The sequence below is a fragment of the Hibiscus syriacus genome, unplaced genomic scaffold (assembly GCF_006381635.1).
Source record: "Hibiscus syriacus cultivar Baekdansim isolate YM2019G1 unplaced genomic scaffold, ASM638163v2 tig00111841_pilon, whole genome shotgun sequence".
Taxonomy (NCBI): domain Eukaryota; kingdom Viridiplantae; phylum Streptophyta; class Magnoliopsida; order Malvales; family Malvaceae; genus Hibiscus; species Hibiscus syriacus.
This window is the reverse complement of record NW_024063196.1, coordinates 2,855,375-2,878,066: the sequence shown is the minus strand read 5'-3', so window position 1 is coordinate 2,878,066 and position 22,692 is coordinate 2,855,375. Positions and strand designations below refer to the sequence as shown.

At 35.5% G+C, this 22,692-nt stretch overlaps 1 protein-coding gene and 1 pseudogene across 1 annotated transcript; both read left to right on the top strand.

Moving 5' to 3' along the window:
* Positions 1–7,795: 7,795 nt before the first annotated feature.
* Positions 7,796–10,188, top strand: LOC120172045 (annotated as a pseudogene).
* Positions 10,189–11,216: 1,028 nt separating this feature from the next.
* LOC120172044 (DEAD-box ATP-dependent RNA helicase 47, mitochondrial-like) lies at positions 11,217–13,881 on the top strand. Its single transcript, XM_039179620.1, has 2 exons — positions 11,217–11,328; positions 11,839–13,881. Exon 2 carries the CDS (start codon positions 11,947–11,949, stop codon positions 13,600–13,602), a length of 1,656 nt encoding a protein of 551 aa, XP_039035551.1. The 5' UTR covers positions 11,217–11,328; positions 11,839–11,946; the 3' UTR covers positions 13,603–13,881.
* Positions 13,882–22,692: the final 8,811 nt, after the last annotated feature.

Below are 22,692 nucleotides of genomic sequence, written 5' to 3'. Positions count from 1 at the left end.
TAGAATAAAAAATTACATGACAACATAAATTATCTTTGTAATAGTCTTAGAATGATGATAAGATTTGTTCAGAACTTTTTTTTATAAATTGACAACGTATACACACCTATAAATGTAGTTGCTTGAACCCAAAATCTTTAATAAGAAGAATTATAACTTTGTGGGGGCTTAGAAGTTTGTGGGATTCTCAATTTTTAAGTTGAACAGACAATTCTTATAGAACAATTATATGGTGTGGGATTCCCAATTTGTTCAGCCTCCTCGATGAATGACCGTTCTATCAATAAGTGCAACGGGGGGCTTATAACTTTGTGGGATTCTCAATTTTTTAAGTTGGACGGGCAGTTCTTACTGAACAATTATATAGTGTTGTTGGGAAGCTTAGTCAAATTAAAGGTAGATGTGACTTTTATTAACGTGTCTGCCCCAACGGATCAGGTAGCAAGGAGGGATCTGCTCAAGAAATTAGAAGAGGTTATCTCATGTTCGAGAACTCCAGTAATTTTGGGTGGTGATTTCAACTCAGTATTGTGTGCTAATGAGAGAGCTGGAGGGTCTGTCAGCGTGTCGGCAATGAGAGACTTCGTCGACTTTATTCAAGCGGGAAATTTGTTAGATCTCCCGTTAGAAGGAAGTAAGTACATTTGGCTTAGAGGAGGGGATTCCCCGTCTGTAAGTTGACTCGACAGGTTCCTAGTGTCGCCAAAACTCTTAGTTCTCTTTTCGAATCTTTCGTAGTACTCTCTTCCGAGAAGCCTTTCAAACCATAATCTTTACGGTACGATTGGTTCACGGAATATAAGATTACCAGTGGGAATATGATTACCGGCGGGAATAAGATTACTGAGAATGTTATATTTTGTGTTTGGTTCGTTTAGAAGAAATATAAAATTACCGTGTTTGGTTAAAGGAATAAAAGATTATTAGAATATATATTTACCAAATTGTCCTTTTATATATTTGTTTTTTAACAAGTTGAATTATACTATAATTTTATTATAATTAATTTATATATTTTTCTTTAAAAATTTTAAATTCATAAAATTTATATATATATTTTTTATAAAATTGAAAAGATAAATAGGTTTAATGAAAGGGTAAAATTTTATTTTAACTCCTGAACTTCATATAAAATTCTATTTATGGACTTTTTTTTGTAAATCTAAAATAGTTTAAGGATAAATATATAATTTAACCTTCGTATATATGTTTATTCAACGACAAAAAATGATATTTTGAAAGAAAAAAAATTAAGGGAATTTTAGTCCAATACGCCAGTAATCCAATAATACCTAAGGAAAGTGAGGTAATCACATTCCCGGTAATATACCCCCAAAATATCACTGTTGGTAATAAAATATTACCGGGAGGGTGGGAATGTTGGCTAACAAAACTGGGGAAATGACATTTCATTCCCCCAGTAATCTCAGATCCCCTTAACTAAACAGCCCCTTAGGGTTGAAAGAAAAAACTGAAGTAAGAGAGGCGAGACCTTTTAAATGGTTCTCACATTGGGCCGACGATCTTGAATATGTCAAGTTGATTAAGAAAGTTTGCGGTTGTTGCAAGAGCAAAGGAGTGGTGATTTTATCTCTCTTTTCTAATTTATATCTCTTTTCAAAATTTCAATGAAATGATTAACATTAATGTCTGAACACACAGCTGATTTTGGTTGCCGGTAATCTCTTTCAAGATGATGAATGATGTATAAATTCAATATAAATATTTATATCATCGCTTTACAATTTTATATTAACCTTTCCTCATACTCATATTTTTTTTATTTTGATTTTTCTAAAAAAAATCAAAACAAACATGAATTCATAGACTCACTTTAAGGATGTAGAGTTATAAATAAGGGTGTAAATGAATAGTATATTCAATAAATTATTCGTGAACCGTTTGTATAATGTTTATTTATATTCATTATTTAAGTTAAATAAATTCATTTGGTAAGTAAACGAACACAAATAAAGATGTATTCAATTTAATTATATTCACAAATAGATTCATTTATAAATTTATTTATGAGTTCGTTTATAATAATCACTATCAATCATTTTCTCATGGTAATTCTATAAATTAGAAACAAGTTTAGATTATTAATCAATATTAGTTGTCGTTTGTTGAAAATTCAATATTAGCCTAAATAAGTTCACACCTAAATTAATTTGATGTTATTGCTTACATCAATTTAGTTTTGATGCCATTGCTTACATCAATTTAGTTAGGTGAAAATTAAGTATTTTTCTCATTTTAATTTCAATTGTTTAGATTATTTAGTGATTATTTTAATGAGTGGTTTAGATTGTTTCTTGTAACCTATAAATACCCTACTTGTATTTGAGTTTTATCATCCAACAATCAAAGCTTAATTATAAGCATTTGAAAGTTTTCTTAAAAGTTCTTCCCTTTTACAATTTTGTAAGATTATTCTAAAGAGAGTTTTTCTTTTTCTCATCAATTAGAGTTTTTACTCTATTTTGATTCAACAATTGGTATCAGAGCCACGTTTTTAAGGTCTCTTGAAATTCCAAGTATGCTCTATGGCTGCAGTTTTTAACTGATCTTCCACATCAGAAAAGATTTCTTGAGATTATTGTAGGGGTTATTACAAACCTTGTAGAGCTTTTTGTGTTTAGAGTAATTTAGTACTCTGAACGTTTGTTACTCAAGATTGTTCAATATAATCAAAGCCTTGACGTTAAGATGGGTGATCTTCAAGTAGTTAGAGGAATCAAGAAGCTCAACAAAAAAACTACAACACGTGGAAAATGTATGGAGTCATACTTACAAGGTCAAGACCTTTGGGAGGTTGTCGGTGGTGGTGAAGTTACACAACCGGCGGTAGAAGATGCCAATGGCATCTTGTGAAAGTGAAAAATTAAAGCAGGCAAAGCAATGTTTGCTTTAAAGACCACAATTGAAGAAGAAATATTGGAGCACATCCGGGATGCTAAAACACCAAAGAAAGCATGAGACACTTTTTTAATACTCTTTTCGAAGAGGAACCATACAAAATTGCAACTCCTCGAGAATGCACTTCTATCAATGGCGTAACGCAACATGGAGGTTGCCCAATACTTTCACAAGGTGAAGTTGATGTGCCGCGAAATTTTAGAATTAGATCTGACAGCTGCTATTGGGGAAGCCGTGATAAAAAGAATAATTGTCCATGGTTTGAGACCCGAATATCGAGGGTTTTTTGCCGTTGTACAGGGATGGCTGACATAACCATCGCTTGTTGAGTTTGAAAATTTGCTTGCAGGTCAAGAAGCCATGACCAAGCAAATGGAGAAATCTCGCTGAAGGGTAAAGAGGAAGCGCTCTACACTAGCAAAAGTAGAGGCACTTTTCAGAGGTATTACTGGCAATGGATCTAAAAAGGATGGTAACAAGGTGAAAAATTAACAAGGAAAAGGAGACCCTCATTCAGGGGGAGCTTCCAAGAATCGCGGTAATAGTAGAAAGTTCAATGGCAAGTGTTACAACTGCGGAAAGATGGGACACATGGCAAAAGACTGTTGGACCAAGAAAAAGGCTGTTGAAAGTAATACTGCTACTTCCAGTTCGAAGGAGAATAGTGAAAATGGTTGGGATACTGAAGCGTTATTTGCTATGGAGGAAGAACAATTAGCTCTCACAATAGCAACACCAAAACAAATTGACTACAAGAATAATTGGATCGTAGATTCGGGCTGCTCAAATCATATGACGGGTGACAAACAGAAGTTACAAAACCTGTCTAAGTACAATGGAGTCGTGTGGTGGTGACAGCTGACAACTCAAGGTTACTGATAACTCATATCGGTAAGACGATAGTTACGCCTCGATATAATTCTAACCAGTTGCAACTTCAAGATGTTTACCATGTCCCAGAAATGAAGAAAATTTTGCTATATGTGGCTCAACTAACATCATCAGGCCATTATGTCTTATTTGGTCCACAAGACGTGAAGGTTTATCGTGTGTTAAAATCTCAGAAACACCAACAATGGAGGGACGACGTTTGAGTCAATTTACGTGATTTCAGCATAGTCTGCATCTGTAGACATGACAAGAAAAAATGAGACATTATATCTATGGCACATGCGCTTAGGTCACGTTAGCTATTCCAAGCTAAGTGTGATGATGAAGAAGTCGATGCTTAAGGGGCTTCCTCAACTAGACGTGAGAAAAGACACGGTTTGTGCGGGATGCCAGTATGGTAAAGCACACCAATTACCATATGACGAGTCGAAGTTTAAAGCAAAAGAACCATTGGATTTGGTTCACTCTGATGTGTTCGGACCGGTTAAGCAACAGTCAATTAGCGGTATGCGGTACATGGTAACATTCATTGATGAATTCTCCATGTAAGTGTGAGTTTTCTTTATGAAAGAAAAATATGACACATTCTCAAAGTTTAAAGAGTTCAGAAACTCAGCTGAAGGAGAAATGGGAAAGAAGATATGTTGATTGCGCACAAACAACGGAGGAGAATATAGATCAAACGAGTTCTCTCAATACCTAAGGGAATGTCGAATACTCATCAGTACACTTGTGCCAACACGCCACAACAGAATGGTGTAGCGGAAAGAAAAAACTGGCATCTTGTAGAAATTTGTTGAAGTATGCTACATGCAAAGAACGTACCTGGAAGGTTTTGGGCTGAAGCAATGAGGACTGCAACCTTTGTGATCAATAGACTTCCTCAACCAAGGTTAGGATTTGTTTCACCCTTTGAGAAACTATGAAACATAAAACCTACAGCTAGCTACTTTCGAGTATTTGGTTGTGTATGTTATGTGTTTATTCCTGATCATTTACGGAGAAAATTTGACAAGAAAGATGTTAGATGTATCTTTGTGGGATACGACAGCCAGAGAAATGGTGGAAATATTGTGATCCAATTAGTGGAAGATGCTACACGTCACAAAATGTGGTATTTGATTAACATATTCTTGGTGGTCCTCAGAGAAGGAGGTGTTGCCAGATTCGAGAGAATTTTGAGACAAGCTACAACAAAAGATGAGGGAGCATTATGTTCAACTCCAAACAAGTTCAAATGAATCAGAAGATCCAAGTGGCGATGATGTCGGCCAAAGAGTGACTCAGAATCCTTGGCAAACTGGCGTGTATCAACAACCAAACGAAGAAGGTGGGCCTAGTGAAACAGAAGAATCAATTCCACAATTTCAACTCTGAAGGCCAACAAGAATATGAAGGCCAAATCCCAAATATGTCAATGCAACCATAATTGAAGAAGTAACAGAGTCTGAAATGTTCGAAAAGCATCACAGAGTTTGAGTGGATGACAGCTATGAAAGAAGAGATCTATACACTTCAGCAAAATCAAACTTGGGATCTTGTGCCAAAGATAAAATATGTGAAACCTATATCTTGCAAATGGGTTTACAAGATAAAGCGCCATCCTGATGAGTCAATCGAGAGGTACAAGGCACGATTGGTAGCTCGTGGTTTGTCTCAACAATAAGGACTAGACTATGGTGAAACATTAGTCCAGTGGCAAACTTACAATCGTACGAGTCCTGCTTGCACTTGCAGCCAACAAAGACTGGAATTTGTGGTAGATGGATTTGGAGAATGTTTTTCTTCATGGAGAGCTAGGTCGAGAGATCTATATGACCCAACCAATGGGTTTTCAAAGTCAAGATCATCCTGAATATGTGTGTAAGTTACGAAAAACACTCTACGGATTGAAACAAGCACATAGGGCGTGGTATGGTAAGATTGCTGAATTTCTAACGAAAAGTGGTTATTCAATAACACCTCAGATTCTAGCTTGTTTGTCAAAGTCAATGAAGGTAAGATAGCTATCGTGCTAGTGTACGTGGATGACTTAATCATAACTGGTGATGATGAGGCAGAAATTCTTCACACGAAAGAGAATTTATCAATTCGTTTCCAGATGAAGGAACTTGGACAACTTAAGCACTTCCTTGGTCTAGAGGTTGATCGCACACACGAAGGAATATTTCTGTGTCAACAAAAATATGCTAAAGATTTGTTGAAGAGGTTTGGAATGTTTGAATGCAAGTCAACTTCAACGCCAATGGAACCAAATGTCAAAATGTGTGCACATGAAGGAAAAGATTTGGAAGATGCAACAATGTATCAATAATTGGTAGGTAGTCTGGTCTACTTAACCTTGACCCGACCTGACATTTTTTATGCAGTTGGTGTGATGAGTTAGTATATGCAAAATCCAAAGAAGCCTCATTTGGAAGTAGTTCAACGAATACTGAGATATGTGAAGAGTACAATTGACTATGGTCTTTTGTACAAGAAAGGTGAAGATGCAAGTTTGTTAGTTATTGTGATACTGATTATGCAGGAGATCATGATACCAGGAGATCAACAACTGGGTATGTGTTTAAGCTTAAATCCGGAACAATTTCTTGGTGTAGCAAGAGACAACCAACGGTATCATTGTCAACCACTGAAGCTGACTATCGAGCAGCAACAATGGCAGCTCAAGAGAGTACATAGTTGATACAATTGATGAATAATCTACATCAACCAGTAGATTATGCAATTTCATTGTATTGTGACAACCAATCGACAATTCGACTGGCAGAGAATCCTGTTTTTCATGCAAGAACTAAACATGTGGAAGTACATTACCGCTTTGTTAGGGAAAAAGTTTTGCAAGAAGAGATTGAGATGAGGCAAATCAAGACAAATGAGCAAATTGCTGACTTGTTTACAAAAAGCTTGAGTGTTGGAAAGTTTGAACATTTCCGTCGTCAACATGGTGTGATTCAAAGAATGGCATTGCTTACATCAATTTAGTTTTGATGTCATTGCTTACATCAATTTAGTTAGGTGAAAATTAAGTATTTTTCTCATGTTTTAATTTCAATGGTTTAGATTATTTAGTGCTTATTTTAATGAGTGGTTTAGATTGTTTCTTGTAACCTATAAATACCCTACTTGTATTTGAGTTTTATCATCCAACAATCAAAGCTTAATTATAAGCAATTGAAAGCTTTCTTAAGAGTTCTTCCCTTTTGCAATTTTGTGAGATTATTCTAAAGAGAGTTTTTCTTCTTCTCGATCAATTAGAGTTTTTACTCTATTTTGATTCAACAACGTTCATAATTTAATTGAACATATATACAAATTGTATTCAATTAAACCAAAATAATCTATGAATCATATTTATTTATCTCTTACATCTATAATATTTTATCTGAATTAATCAATAAAAAATATTAAATAACGGTAGTTACCCAAAAAAATTTATTGCTTTATCGTTCAATATCAAGCTTAAAGATAATATGTTTAAAATTATTATATATATATATATATATATTAATTCAAATGAATTCAAAAATTACCTTAATTACTTTACTTAGGGCATTAAACTTTAACAAATTTTAGTTTTAAATTTTGTTTGATAAGAGGAAAATTAAGCTAAATAATTAAAGATTTGGTTTTAGGTATTTCTTAATAATGTAATATGAAAGAGATACTTTTAAGGGATTAAATTGAAAAATATTTTTTTATAATAATAAATTAAATTGATTAAATTTGTAAATGTTAGAAATAAAATATGTTGTTATGAAGATTATGAACGGCGATGTCATCTTCTAGTTATTCTTTAATAGCGTAGTGACTGAAATAACTCATCCCAAATAGTCAAGTGCTATAAACATAATTTAACGAACAGTTAACTACTGTGGCTGTGGTTTATCCAATTAAAAATTGTAGCGACAACAATTATCAAATCAAACAACATTCCACGAACCGTAACTTATCCTAATTCCCTAAACAATTATCAAATCCAATTATTATTATTTTTTTGATGGCTTCGACGATTCCAACGAACCGGTCCTCCTCCGATGACATTTTAGACACGACGCCGTTTCTTTCATCAACAAGCAACGCCTGGCAGGACGATCCCTCTTCGCGCCGAACTCTTCGCGCCGAACTGTTCGTCGCCAGAGCCTTCGCGATGCGGCGCGGTTCCCTCACAGTGCCAGCAGCCGAAGTATGATGCTTGAGCCGTCCATGCTGGTTCGAGAAACGGCCGCCGAGCAACTCGAAGAGCGCCAGAGCGATTGGGCTTATTCTAAGCCCGTCGTCGTCCTCGATATTATCTGGAATTTAGCGTTCGTGGTGGCGGCATTTGGTGTATTGGTTTTGAGCAGGGACGAGAGGCCTGATATGCCGCTGAGGTTGTGGTAATTGGGTATGCTTTCCAGTGTTTTTTGCATATGGTTTGCGTTTGTGTGGAGTATAAGCGGCGAAGGCGGAGGCGGAGCGCGGAGTACAGCTCATTTAATGCAGGGGAGGAAGGAGTTTTGAGCCCTGGATCGAGGGTGAGTTCAGAGCAGTACGTGCCATTAGCCCAATTGGAAGAGGATGGTGGCAGGTATACAATTATTTGATTCTAAGAGTTATATTGGTATTTGGTGATTTTGAGAAGTTAATGTAGTTTATGGTGGCAGGAACTTGAACAGTTTTTTTTTTTTTGTTAGCCATTTTGGAAGTCCGATAAATTATGCTTTAGGCACCATTTCACTGCAACTCAGAACAAGTTGCAATTAAGTATTCGATGGGAGATTGACATTTTCATTCATTTTCACTTTGTTAAGTTATGCAAATGGATAATTTACCTTGAAGTTGTGATGTGATAATCTTCCCTATGCATTTGACATGTGAAGTGTTTGATAATTTTATTCTGATCTTTGGCATGTTGTCTGTTGAATAGATTATCTTGATTCTTGGATATATTTAACCTCAATGGTTATAGCTTAAGTTATACATGATACTGCAGAACTACACTTAATGGATAATTAGTTGAAATTGATGTTTTCAGCAGCGTTGCAAAGCATTTGGAATCTGCAAATACGATGTTTTCATTCATCTGGTGGATTATTGGATTCTACTGGGTATCTATAGGTGGCCAAGCAATGGCTCGTAGCTCCCCTCAGCTTTATTGGTTAGTTCTTATGTTGTTCTTTCCTGCTACATTTTTGTTGTTTGAAGTTTTTTTCCCCTTGTAACTGGATCCCAACTCTTTCAATGTAATTTTCGTTGCAGGCTTTGTATAATTTTTCTCGGTTTTGATGTGTTCTTTGTTGTTTTCTGCGTTGCTCTGTCATGCATCATTGGCATTGTTGTTTGCTGCTGTCTTCCATGTATTATTGCAATCTTATATGCTGTGGCAGATCAGGTAACTTTCATCCTGCTGCATGTAAGATTATCATGATTGTAAATGCCTCAGTAAGGTGTACGTGTGCATTTTATGCTTGAGTATCTAGATAGCATAGGGAAGTCTCTGTCTTGTTGTTTGAATTGTGAGCTTTGTACATGAATGAAGTTCAACTTAGATAATTGCCTTATCTCACTTAAAATGAAGTTGAGAGAAGTTTGTTTTCAGAGAGTTGATACGATATAATAGTGGGCTTGCCATTTGCTGCATAATTTGAATGCTAAATTTCACTTGATGACCATGCTTTATATACTTCTAAAGAGAAGTCTGCAACTCTGCATTTGCCTGAAAAGATTCAGTTAAGCACTTTGCAGTTAAAAATCTACAATTTATGCAGGTTATAAGGCTCTTGGCAGTTAATAGTTTTACTACGAACTTAAGCTTCTATCTTCTGTTTTAGCATACCATTCATTGTACTTGCTTCATATGACCACTTGCATTAGGAGGGAGCTTCCAATGAAGACATTGATCAGTTACCAAAATTCAATTTTCGAAAAATTGGCAATGATGAGAAATCTGCTGCTGCTGTCCAAGGACCTGTTGGGGGAATAATGACTGAATGTGGTACGGATTCCCCATTGGAACGTGATCTTCCCAAAGATGATGCAGTAAGTTGATCTCATTTTGGTTTTTTATGCTGTTTATTTCTGGTTTCTTCCTCCTGTGATTTGCCTCTATGTAATCAATTTGATGTGAAGCCAGGCTTGTGTTTGTGATAATTCCATTTATCACGAGTCTTTCTAGTTTAAGTCAAGTCCCCAGCTGATATTGATCATTTCTTAATCTGTAGGAATGTTGCATCTGCCTTTCTGCTTATGATGGCGGAGTTGAGCTAAGGGAACTACCTTGTGGTCACCACTTTCACTGTGCCTGTGTAGACAAGTGGTTGTACATCAATGCTACTTGCCCTCTCTGCAAATATAACATTTTAAAGAGTACAAGCCACGAGGAAGTGTAGAAACACAGGAATAAATGATTCATGGTTATATTTGTGACCTCTTCTTATGTTTTTAGCTCGAGAGCATCATATAATGAACAGCATGTCATATGCAGTTGATACACTATGGTTGTTTCTTGTAGTGGTAGTTGTAGATGATGTTGTCTATAATAAGGCTGGCGACAGTCATGCTGTGCTTGTTTCCGGCGGGGCATCGAGGCACTGGGACAAAGAACACAGTAGCTTTTTGTCGCTCTTATTTTGTGTCATGACTAGTCTTGTTTAAGGCTCCTTTTTCTTTTTCCTGTATTTTGTATTTTACATTTGTAAAGTGATTCAGTTGAAAGAAACTTGCTGAACAAGAAGTGCAAGAGGTGCTATTACGTGCAAAAGGTGATATAGAGTGAATACTAATCAAATTGAGAAGATAACGAATAGTACTCACAAGTCAACCAATTTTTTCCCCTTGCACTGTTTTTCTTTTGCTTGGACGGGAGAGTTGAGTAAAATGTTTTATGCATTTTTTCCGTTTGTTATTTTACAGGAAGTTAATGAGTTTTTTAATTGACCGTAAAACAATTTATACTTACGGCTTCATTGTCCTCGAAACAAACAATAACAAAGTAAATCACATGATTACTATCTAAATATCTGTAGCTAAAATTTCATTTTTTTTTCAAGATCATTACTTAATGTTTAGTTTTTATTTCATTTTAGTACACTGTAATTAAAAATTTTAGTTTTTGTTTCATTTTAATATCCCATTCAAAATTTAATGTTAAGTTTTGAAAACGGATCAAAACTGATAGTTTAGGTACTAAACGTTTTTAACAGAAGGGTGTTAAAATGAAATAAAAACTAAACATTGAGTATGATTTTAAAAAAATTAAAAATTTAAATACTAAAACGAATTAAAACTTATAATTTATATCCTCAACAAATAGCTTGCACCGGGCTGATGCTGAGCCCAAATTTAGCTCCAACCCCAAAATTTGCCTTTGCCTAAAAAGTTTTTAAGCTTGGGTGCAAGTTTGTGGGGCCACGGGTATACGAGGGACCTTTTAAGTTCGTCTCTAAGCTACTAGCCAATAACCCAATCCGAAACGTGGCGTCTGAACTCAGAGTTTACTTATACCAAGCAGAGGCCGGACGCTGTTTGAGCTCTAAGGTAAGTTTTTCTTTGCCAATTTCCTCTTGAAAATGGAAAATTAAAGCCATTACCCAAATGCTGTAAACAATTGTTTATCGTTAGCGTGGCTCTAATTTGAATATTTCCGTTGGATTGTGGTAGATTTAGTTGGCGTTGACATTGCGCTCAAACTGTCTGATCAAATGTTTCACTCAGCAGTGAAATGACCTTCAATGTATTACACCGAATGCTTCCATTCATTTGACAATTCTAACATGTTTCGGTTGCATTTTTTAAGTATTGTCTCACGAAATTCATAAGATAGACAAATTGCTAGCGAGCAAGATCTTGCTAGACATATCTTCTGGGTGCTTCTTGTATTGTAGTTTATACCTTAGTTATGAATTTTGATTTTTTTTTGGTTCATTTCTACTGATATAGTGAATTCAAGTGTTTGATTGTTGGGTTTAGCATGTTAAAGCTGGATGTCCAGATTATATTTCTATTAATACAGCTCTGACCCTTATTGCGTTTTCATTAAATTTGCAGCTTGAGATTCTGTTTTCAAAAAGCTTTTTCGCAATCCTTTGATTGTTAATGTTACTGGAATCGTAAAAGTGGAATTTTCAGTTGCTGGTCAATAACGATCTGGAAAAGATGCTAGCATTACCCTCAACAAGGTTTCTTCTATTGTTCGGGGAATCGTTACCATCGTCTAGGTTACCTAAAGTGCCTAGGAATGTTTGGGGCCGGATCAGTGTACGATCTGTGAGTCAGGTTAATCCTGATAACGAACCTCTTACTCTTGCCAGCCTTGGTTTTAAAAGTGACAGTGAGAAAACAAACAAGAACAAAGCAAATGAAATCGAGAGGCTTGATGTTTCTAATGGAACACCCAAAAGTAAGTCGAGGGCTGTTGGAAGCAATAGTATAAAATCAGTGAAGGCAGCTGGGGTGAAAAAATCACTAGAAATTGAATCAGCTCCTTTTGCAGCAAAGTCATTTTCTGAGCTTGGCCTCCCACATTTGTTGCTAGAGAGGTTAGATGTAGCAGGCTTCACGGTTCCAACTGATGTTCAGTCTGCAGCAGTTCCAACAATTCTCAAGGGTCATGATGTCGTGATTCAATCATACACAGGCTCAGGAAAAACATTAGCGTATCTGCTTCCCATACTTTCTGAAGTAGGCCCACTGAAAAAGAAATCTCCCAATGGCGATGGTGAATCTGGGAAAAAAAAGGAGATTGATGCGGTTATTGTAGCTCCCTCTAGGGAACTGGGGATGCAAATCGTTAGGGAGGTCGAAAAGCTTCTGGGACCTGAAGACAAGAAAGTTGTTCAGCAACTTGTGGGAGGTGCAAATCGATCAAGACAGGAAGAAGCTTTAAAGAAGAACAAGCCAGCAATTGTTGTTGGAACCCCTGGTCGAATTGCAGAGATCAGTACAGCTGGGAAGCTTCACACTCATAGCTGTCGTTTCTTAGTTTTAGATGAAGTTGATGAGCTCCTTTCATTTAACTTTCGGGAGGATATGCACCGGATATTGGAACATGTGGGCAGGAGGTCAGGTGCTGACCCCCGTGGCTCAATTGCGAAGTGTGCTGAGCGTCGGACCATTATGGTGTCCGCAACAGTTCCGTATTCTGTTATAAGGGCAGCTAGGAGCTGGGGGTCTGACCCACTTCTTGTCCAAGCTAAAAAGGTCATGCCACTTGAATCTGTTGCGCCCTCTGGACCTGTTAATATCTTAAAACCTACATCTGGTTCAGACTCAAGTTTGCGGACTCAGGCGGCATCGCAAAGCCTACCACCTGCTTTGAAACACTACCATTGTGTCACGAAATTACAACATAAGGTTGATACATTGAGAAGATGTGTACACGCACTAGATGCCAAGTCAGTGATAGCTTTCATGAACCATACAAAGCAGCTAAAGGATGCTGTCTTCAAATTAGAGGCCCGTGGGATAGTAGCTGCAGAGCTGCATGGTGATCTTGGCAAGCTTGCAAGGTCAACAACTTTGAAAAAGTTCAGGAATGGAGAAGTGAGAGTTTTGGTGACAAATGAACTTTCAGCAAGGGGTTTGGATGTGGCCGAATGTGATCTTGTGGTTAATCTGGAGTTGCCTACTGACTCTATCCACTATGCACACCGAGCTGGTCGAACGGGTAGGCTTGGTAGGAAAGGAACTGTGTTAACCGTATGTGAGGAGCCAGAAGTATTTGTTGTGAAGAAGTTACAGAAGCAGCTTGGAATCCCCATTCCCGCATGTGAGTTCACAGAAGGAAAACTTAATGTCGTTGAAGAAGACTAGACTTTGGGGCTGCCAGGTGATACATGCTCTTCTTTTTCACTATCATATTTGGAGCTTTACCCAGCCCTTTTTCCTGCTTCTATATGCCTTGCTTATGTTATATCAAAGGAATATTTTGTGCCCTAGTGAGTTACATATAATATAATGAATGTAAGTTTATGATTTCTTTATATATAAGCTTTTGGTTCGGGGGGAAGCCAAACATATATTACCTTTTGCATTTCATGATGTATCTGAAAGTATATTTGAAATATGCGCAAGTTAATGCATGTTAGACCATTTTACTTTCATTCCACTTTATGTTGATCTTGACGACCAGTACCCCAGACGATGGAGTGGTCCTCTTCGTTGAAGCTCTCATGATCAAGATCTTTGTTTTCCGAAAGATGAAGGTTTACCGAGCTGAAGATTTGGTACCCCAACAAGCTTCTATTGTTTTGTTGTTTTTCTTTATTTTGGTTTGTTGTTCTTATGCTGCCTTGTTTTTGGTTTTGTTTATGTTTTTCTACTTCGTTGCTCTTGATTGCTTTACTAGCTAATTATTTGTACGTTATATTGTATTTCTTATTAAATGGTAAGAATACGTGAGAATATGCGAATTTGGGGGGAAATGTGAAAGTGTTTGAGAAGAACAATTAATACTATGTTACATAAGTGCTATAAAGAATTAAAGATGGATCTCCCAGTCAATTAGAGTTCACGACTCATTATTTGTTTTAGAGTTATATAGTTCAAATTTCATTTGATCCGGTCTAAAAAAGTTCATGGTATAATAAACTTGGTGAAAAAAATAAATTTAAAAGAAAAATTGGGATTCGTTTGATTTGTTGCACGTTGAATCCATACAAGACTATACTTATTCTATTAGGCGTTGATTAAAAATAGAAAATCTAGTTTGAGTAGGTTTGTTGTTATGTAATCATGTAATTATCAATATAAATCACACCCTCGTCTTGGTTGTCTATCCTGTTTATCACACTTAATGGGGCGTTCGGTGTGAAATCAAACATTTAAAAATTATTATGGTACTATTTGTTACAGGTCCATTACTCTCTTCCCTAAAAATGCTGATTAATGTGCTTTTTTTTTCCCTGAACACTAACAGTGTGAATTATGTTATTGTCGAGTGTTTGATACGGATTCCCACGGACCACGCTATTGGCGATGCAAGAATTTCCAGAGTCCAATATTCCTCATATCAGAGAATTGATTTCACATACATTAAATGGCTTTCATTTAGCCTTGTTTGATTTAAGGTTGAGAGAGTTTGAAGTGGCACAAGACCTTTTTTTTTAATTAATTAATTACCAGTTACGAGCAAAACAAGGAAGAACGAATTTATGTACTCATAAGAAAAAAATATGATTTACAGAAAACCACTTGGCATTGATCAGGCAATCCTTGAGAAAATTAATCGACTGTTGCAATTAAGGGTGAAGGGATCTTCCTATTTTACCGAGTCAAACATCAGATGTGTTATTTTTAGTTTCCTGGAAGAAAATAAAAAGCAAATCGAGAAAGAGATCCAAGACACATGGGAAACAAATGAATATATAGCTCCCTGGAATCTGTGTTTCCCATTTTTCATTCATTCATTCATTGTTGGTGAGTTTCAAGCTCCAAACATGCCTCAGGGATCGCTTGAAGTTTCTTTTGGGTCTTGAGGACATGGATACATTCGGTGAGTTTTGCTGTTTGATCACCTTTAACATAAAATTGTGTCCATTTTTCGACGTGTGTTTGGTAATGAAATGCTGTGGGAAAGAGCAGGTAAAATGGATCCTTACGTGATCATGACCTTAAAAACTCAGGAGCAGAAAAGCAGTGTTGCAACAGGACATGGAAGTGAACCTGTATGGAACGAGAAATTCGTATTCAATGTGTCGAAAGGTGCCGAAGAACTCAAACTGAAAGTAATGGACAGCGATATCGCTTCCGATGATTTCGTCGGAGAAGCTGAGTGAGTACTGCTGTAACTCTCAAGTGTTTCGTTTGCACTACATTCACAAGCTTTTTAATGGTATCTGCAAAATTCCTTTGAGGGCTGTATGTCGGGAAGGAAACATCCCCCCAACTGCATATAATGTTACTAGGGATAACGTATTCAAGGGAGAGATTAAAGTTGGTCTCACTTTCACCCCTGAGGTATTTGTTTTCCTTTTCCTTCTTGTCTTTATACTTATGCACACACATGCACTTCTCGGTATAAAATTTGGTATCCAATTTATGGATAGATTAATTCGGATCGAGTAGTATAGATGTTCACTATGAATTGGCTCTCCCAATCCAGTTTGTTCCATTCACAATATCACGACTAGCAATAGATTGTTGATACATAGACTAATACTCTAATTGCTTCGTAACAGGGTGGATCTTCCCCAGTATATGGGAGGGATGAATCTTATGGAGGGTGGAAACAATCTTCACCAGGAAGAGTAAGTTTACTTTTTCTATCATATATTTAAAGGAACATATTTCCACCCGGAATTAAATTTGATTGTTTTGTGATAGGATCGGCATTCGAGCGACGATGAAAGGGATGAAGGTCGTCGAAGGGGTAAATCTCATGGAAGGAGAAGGCACTCTTCAGATGAGGATTAGGCCACATGTGGTTTCCATCTTAATTTTCCATTATAAAAAACTTCATCTGAATGAGAGAGAATGATTTTGAGTTATTTTTCCACATTTTACTGCTAATATTTAGCCCGAGTAAAAGAAATGGTAACTTGCTATGTTGAAGATTTAGCTTGATAATATTTGTTGAAACAAGTACAGAATTCCACATATGTTTGGCTTGTAAGCTACCTTGTGATTATGAAGCAAATCCCGACTGAATATATTTTCAGGTTGCAAATATAACCCTAAAATAGTAGATGAGACATCGAACTCGAGATGCAAGTCATAAGATAGAATGACTCAGGTTGCATATTTGGTTTCTGAATTTCCCAGAAAATTGCAGAACAATTTTATCCTACAAAAATTATATACACGATAACATTGGGGGAAATTCTCTGAACAATTTACATTCCGTGAACTACTCTGAGAATCAAACAAATACGATTGCATTCCTTCCTCAAACCGTATCTCCTATATATAATCATGACGAAAAGAGAATCATTAAATGACCTCAGTGGTAAAAGGATACGTGTGCCTTTGTAGTGCGTTTGTAACATAAACTAAGAAAATTCTGAAGGGATACTAGTTAAAGAGAGGAAACAAAACAAGTGCACTATAATTAAGGTGCCAGAAAGAAAAAGAGTAATCAGTTATGGAGGGGGTTTGGTCCTCCAGGAACTGTTCGATGGTACACTTGATGAACTGCTTCACTCTTTGCGGGGAAATGCCATGTTGAGAAACCTGTCTTGCTTGTTTGTTCAGCTCCATTGATTGGACTTTCATGCATGTTGAGAGGCGGATGGTGGAAAGTATGATCATAAACAACATAAATGAGACTTTGGGATTCCAAATCCTCTTCATATTAGTTTGAAGGAGAGGAAGTGCAAGATGATGAACTTATGGAATTGAGTTTGTGCAATTAAAAGAGGCAGGTGGGAAGTCTATTTTAATATGGGGATCAAGCAACCAGTGGTGAAGATGATGTACAAAACTGGCAATTTATTATGCTTTGTAAATACCACAAATACCCTTCAAGCTTTAGGTGCTATCGATGTTGTTGGTCGCAAGACGAGGATTGGGATATGTATCATTCAGAGCTGTTCATCAGCAAATGTGACATGCGATACGCATATTCCTAAAATTTAGAGACTCATATTTTAAAATAATCACAATTTTACTTCTAAAAGTATTCGAAGGATGGTACTTTTTAAATAAAATATCACAATTAAAGAGTTATTTTGTGATATTGTCTTAGTTTGGTATGTTTGAAATTTTTTTATTTTATAAAACACAATCGTAATATGGTAAATTTTAATATTTTATAATTTCTTCTTATTTAAATATTTTAGATGTCACATTTTAAAAAGTAACACATGACCCCACATCTTTTAAAACGGACTTGATAGCATTTATCTGTTAAAAGAGGTTTTGTATGGAATTTTGGAGTAACCCAATATTTGGATTAAAAGAGGTTTTGTGTGGAATTTATCTGTTACAAGTGGTTTTAACCAGCCAATGGATCCCCGACAGGTTCAATATCAAGAGAGTCCTTCGACAAGGATGTCCCCTGTCGCTTCTGTTCAATCTAATTGGAGAAGGCCTAAGCTCTCTTATCCACAAGTCTAATGGTATGGATTGTTCAGGGGTGTGTCAGTGGGAGCTAATAATTTGATCGTGTCTCAACTTCAATTCACAGACGACCTCATTCAGTTCGCTGATAATTTGGTTGTCTCGCCTTCAATTCGCAGACAACCTCATTCTGTTCTCTGAGACCTCCAAATCTAACATAGCACACATTAATGGGATGTTGAGAGTGCTCGTGGTCGCATCAGGTTTGAGCCTAAATCTGAAAAAGACAAGATGTTTGGGATCAGCATGGGGATACTGAAGTCTCAGAGTGGACAGATAAAATCAAATGTGGTCTCGATTCCTTTCCTACCACATACCTCGGGCTTCCGTTGGGTCACACGTGCAACTCGAGGCGCCTTTGACAGCCTATAATCGACAAATTCAAGGCAAGGATAGACGGATGGAAAAACAAATTGTTATTGTTTAGTGGTCGTCTGGCGCTAGCAAAGTCGGTGCTTAGTAATCTCCCAGTGTACTTCTCCTTATTCCGCATTCCAAACGGTATTGCCTCCCAGATAAATATACTAGTAGCAAACTTCATTTGGGGTTCTTCAGTCAAACGTACGATCCATTGGGCAAGCTGAAAAAGTATTGCTAGGTCAAGAGATTTTGGTGGCCTTGGTATCTATGATATCAATATTTGAAACAGATCCTTACTTGACAAGTGGATCACGAGGTATAGCAGCCTATCTCATAGTCTATAGCGAAGAGTAGTTGATTCAAGTGCTAGAACTAGGCCTGTGAACCGAACACACACGAATAGAGGTATATTTATATTCGTTCATTTAATAAATAAACGAACATAAACGAACAAATTTTTTTTGTTTATGTTCGTTCATTCAGGAATATAGCTTGTTCATGTTCGTTCATTTAAATGATAAACGAACATAAACAAACACAAACGAACGAACATAAACGAACATAATAAATAAACAAAAACGAGCAACAAACACAAAAATAACTTATTCGAACAAACGATGAATGTAAAAAAGTAACAACAAGACACAACTAAAATACAAATTAAAATTCATTAATATAAACTTTAGATTAATTGTTCGAATATGACAAAAACATACATCATCATAATAACTATATAAAGTCTTAAAGTTAATTTGTTCAACAAAATAATTTTCTTGAAATCCAAATAACTTCAATAATCTTCGTAACATATTCAACTTGCCCTCTATTCGAACATAAATGAACGGAACATATAATCGAACGTTCACGAACGTAAATGAACGAACGAGCCATTTGTTCGTGTTCGTTCATTTAATAAATAAACGAACATAAACGAATTTCCTGCCGCACGGTTCATGAACGGTTTGCTCAACGTTCAATTCATTTAAACGCCTAGCTGGAATTGCTTCGAGGGGCCTGCTCCCATGACAGGTCTAGTTCATGGATTTGGCGCAACATAACTAGCCCCCTCCTTATATAAGGATTTAACTTCGATGTAAATCGATTTAGACTATACACTATAAAAGGATTCAACTATAAATAGAAGCTCTTATTCAAAAGCTATAAATAGAGGCTTTTATAACTTCATTCACTTACAATCTAGCATTTATTCTAAATTAATAAATTCTTCCTTTTTGCACTTCATCTTGAGTGTCTCTTTTGGTTTTTGCACTTCATCTTGAGTGTCTCTTTTGGTGGTTTTAGTTATATCTTTGGGTGTTACACTTCTGCATATTTTTTAAGTCTGTAATTTGTTGGTTGTTTTAGTGAGTTAAAATTCTTAAGATTATTTTAGAAATTGACTTGGATAATGGTTTTGGACTTTATCATTTAAGACCGTGTGGATCGGAAGACAAATCTCTAACCTTACAATAATTGAATAAACTTGGTGGAAATGAAGCATAAACAGAAAAATTAAAGAGCGTATGTAAGTCTTCACGCTGCATCTACTCAGGGTTAAGTGTTGTGTAGCTCCAGGGAGATATATCCCCCTTGAAGGCTGCTTCCATAACAAGCAATTGATGGAAACATTTGTTGATGCCCTCATTTTAGTTCTAATGGACCTAAAATTAATTGGGAATTAAATAGGTGGACCAATGTGAATCTGAATATATGATTACGATCAGTGGTGGATTCAAAAATATTTTTTAGGTGATACATATATGTTAAGGATATAATTTTTTTTAGCAAGGTAGACATAAATAAAATTTCAGGGTGAACATAATCAATAAAATAAGTCATAAGAAATTTCAGAATTTAGGATAAGCACAATAAATTTTTAAGATAGACACCATCAATAAAATAAATAATCAATCAAACAAAATTTTAATTTCAAAGCGGACATATGCTCACCCTCGACCGTTAATGCATCCGCCAGTGATTACGATGGGATCCATACCTGCAAATTCTTTATGCACGCCCCTCTCCCGTCTTTATTCACTTGGTTAGCTAGTTTCTTTGGGTAAATTATAAAAATGGTCACTAATATTTGAGTAAATTTTTGTTTTTCCAACTAAAATTTCAAAAGTAATATATTGATCATTAACATTATCGAATTTGTAATAAAATGATCACTTCATCGTCTTCGTTAAATTGATGACGTGATAACATTAACAAAAATGTTAATATTTAGTTTTACCATGAACTATTAATAAAACATAATAAATCATTAAACAATGTTTTATATCTAATTTGGCCCCAAAAACTTTCTAATTTATAAAGGTGTAGACAAGTTCATAATCTAAAACAATGAAGTTGAAGCTCTATTGGTGAAAAGGCAAAGAAAGTGAAAACAAACATGGGAAGAGCTCCATAATGTGACAAAGTTGGCATCAAGAAAGGTTCATGGATCCTTGAAATTCAAGAAGCATTTAAAGTTCAAAGTATACTACCTTATTTAAAGTCATCAAATAAACCTCTTTGCATAGCTTCCCCCATTTTCTCCTTTTCTCTAGCACTTGAAAGTCCTCCTTTCCTATCTTGATTATCACTTAGGTTCACAGAGCTTATCCTTTCTTTCATTCAATTAATCTAGATTTGTGAAAGAAGAGAAAATGGAAGGATATGAGAAAAAAGGAAATAGGTGGGAGAAGATGAGATCATCCGTCACCTTGTGTCTGTATATCCCGTGTCCAACAATCAAAATTTAAATGAATTTCAGCTTTAATTTCTTCTAATTAAATAATAATACTTTTTGGTTCTTTCTCTTTTTATTCTCAATTAAAAAAAACCTTTTAATGATCAATCAACCTAATCCTTACCCAATCAAGCCCATTCTTCACTTACTAGCATAATCAAGTTTACAAATTAATTCATTTATGGTTCAAACCAACAGTTAAATATTGATTCGAAAATTTGGGTTATTACAATCCCTAGCCTTATTTGCTAATAACCAACTCTCAAGTCTGTTTTTAAAAGGATGGTTCTCCCTCTCAATTCAATGAATTAAGTTGCCTATAATCTACCCATAAGTGCCCAAAATCATCATTTTCTTAACTAGTACACAAAGTGAAGCAAAGGGGCTTCTTAATGGCAGAGTTTGGACAACATCTCGACTACTTTTTTTTCATTAAGCTTTTTGGTGATAAGGGAACTTGTACGATCTCTTGCCATTAGCGGTATAGGATGTGTTATAAAAAAAGTAACAATTCAAGGCGAAATTGAACCTGAGAAAATAAAACAAGAAGTTAAATTTCTTAGAAGATAAAATAAAATATACTAAAAGAAAAATACTCTTCCAGATTGATCTATCGATTGGAAACGAGTTGAGACTTGTCGCTACAGAGTTTCCTTAAGATAGATTTTCGGCCACTCCATGGTGCTTGAGATCTTTGGTTGTCTATGTTCTATGATACACAACTAAATGATCAACGTACAACAACACAACTGTCAAGATCACGAACTTTCCCTTGCCAAGAGAAGATTTTCAAGATTTTTGAAGTTCTTGAATTCTGAGATGTGTTTAACATAGTATATTAGCACAATATTTATAGGGTATTATCAAAAGTGATTTACTCAAAATATATATCTTTTAGTATCCATATTTAAATAGATAATAATATCTTTTAATTTAAAATATTCAAAAGATATATATACCTTTTAATATTCAAACCTAAATATATATTATTTTAATTTGAAATATTCAACAGAAATAACTTTTAATATTCAAAGTCAAGTAAATAATAAATATATTTTAATTTGAAATATTTAAAAGAATAATTATCCTACTAATATTCAAATTAAAGATATAAATATCTTTTAATTTGAAATATTCAAAAGGGATATGAATTTAATTTAATTATTAAATCAATCAATGAAGTTTACTCATTTTCTAACAATCTCCCACATGATGAAATTGATGATTTTATCAAAATATTTTAACTTCATGTGGTGATAGACTCTACAATCGATAGTTGCATATGATAGGTAGGTTTCCTCCTTTGAAAATTTCCTTGTGAATATATTTACTTTACTAGCTAACAGTACATGTGATGTCATTGAATTGTTTTAATGTTTGTGTAAATGATGATATACTTCACACAACTACTCATTTGACAAGAATTTTAGTCCTCGTAGATATGTCCATATAGCCATGAACATCGCATGGTTCTGCAAGAGTTTGAAAAAACTGTGACCAATAGTCTCTTTGAAGCAGTCTCATTCACTCTCACATAAGTGACTTATGTTACTCAACTCACCGAAGCACACATAATAATTAAGAACATTACTCAACTTATAACACTATTTACATCATAGGAATGAACTTGGGATGAGAGACCACCATAGTGATCGCACACGGTTTATGCAATTAGATTGTCCTTTTGAACATAGATCTTGAGATCTCTAGTCAACTAGGTAGGATTTGCTTTCACAAAACGCCTTTAAATT

Excerpts from the sequence above, each read along its gene's own strand:
- LOC120172044 (XM_039179620.1), top strand. The coding sequence starts at position 11,947 with ATGCTAGCATTACCCTCAACAAGGTTTCTTCTATTGTTCGGGGAATCG.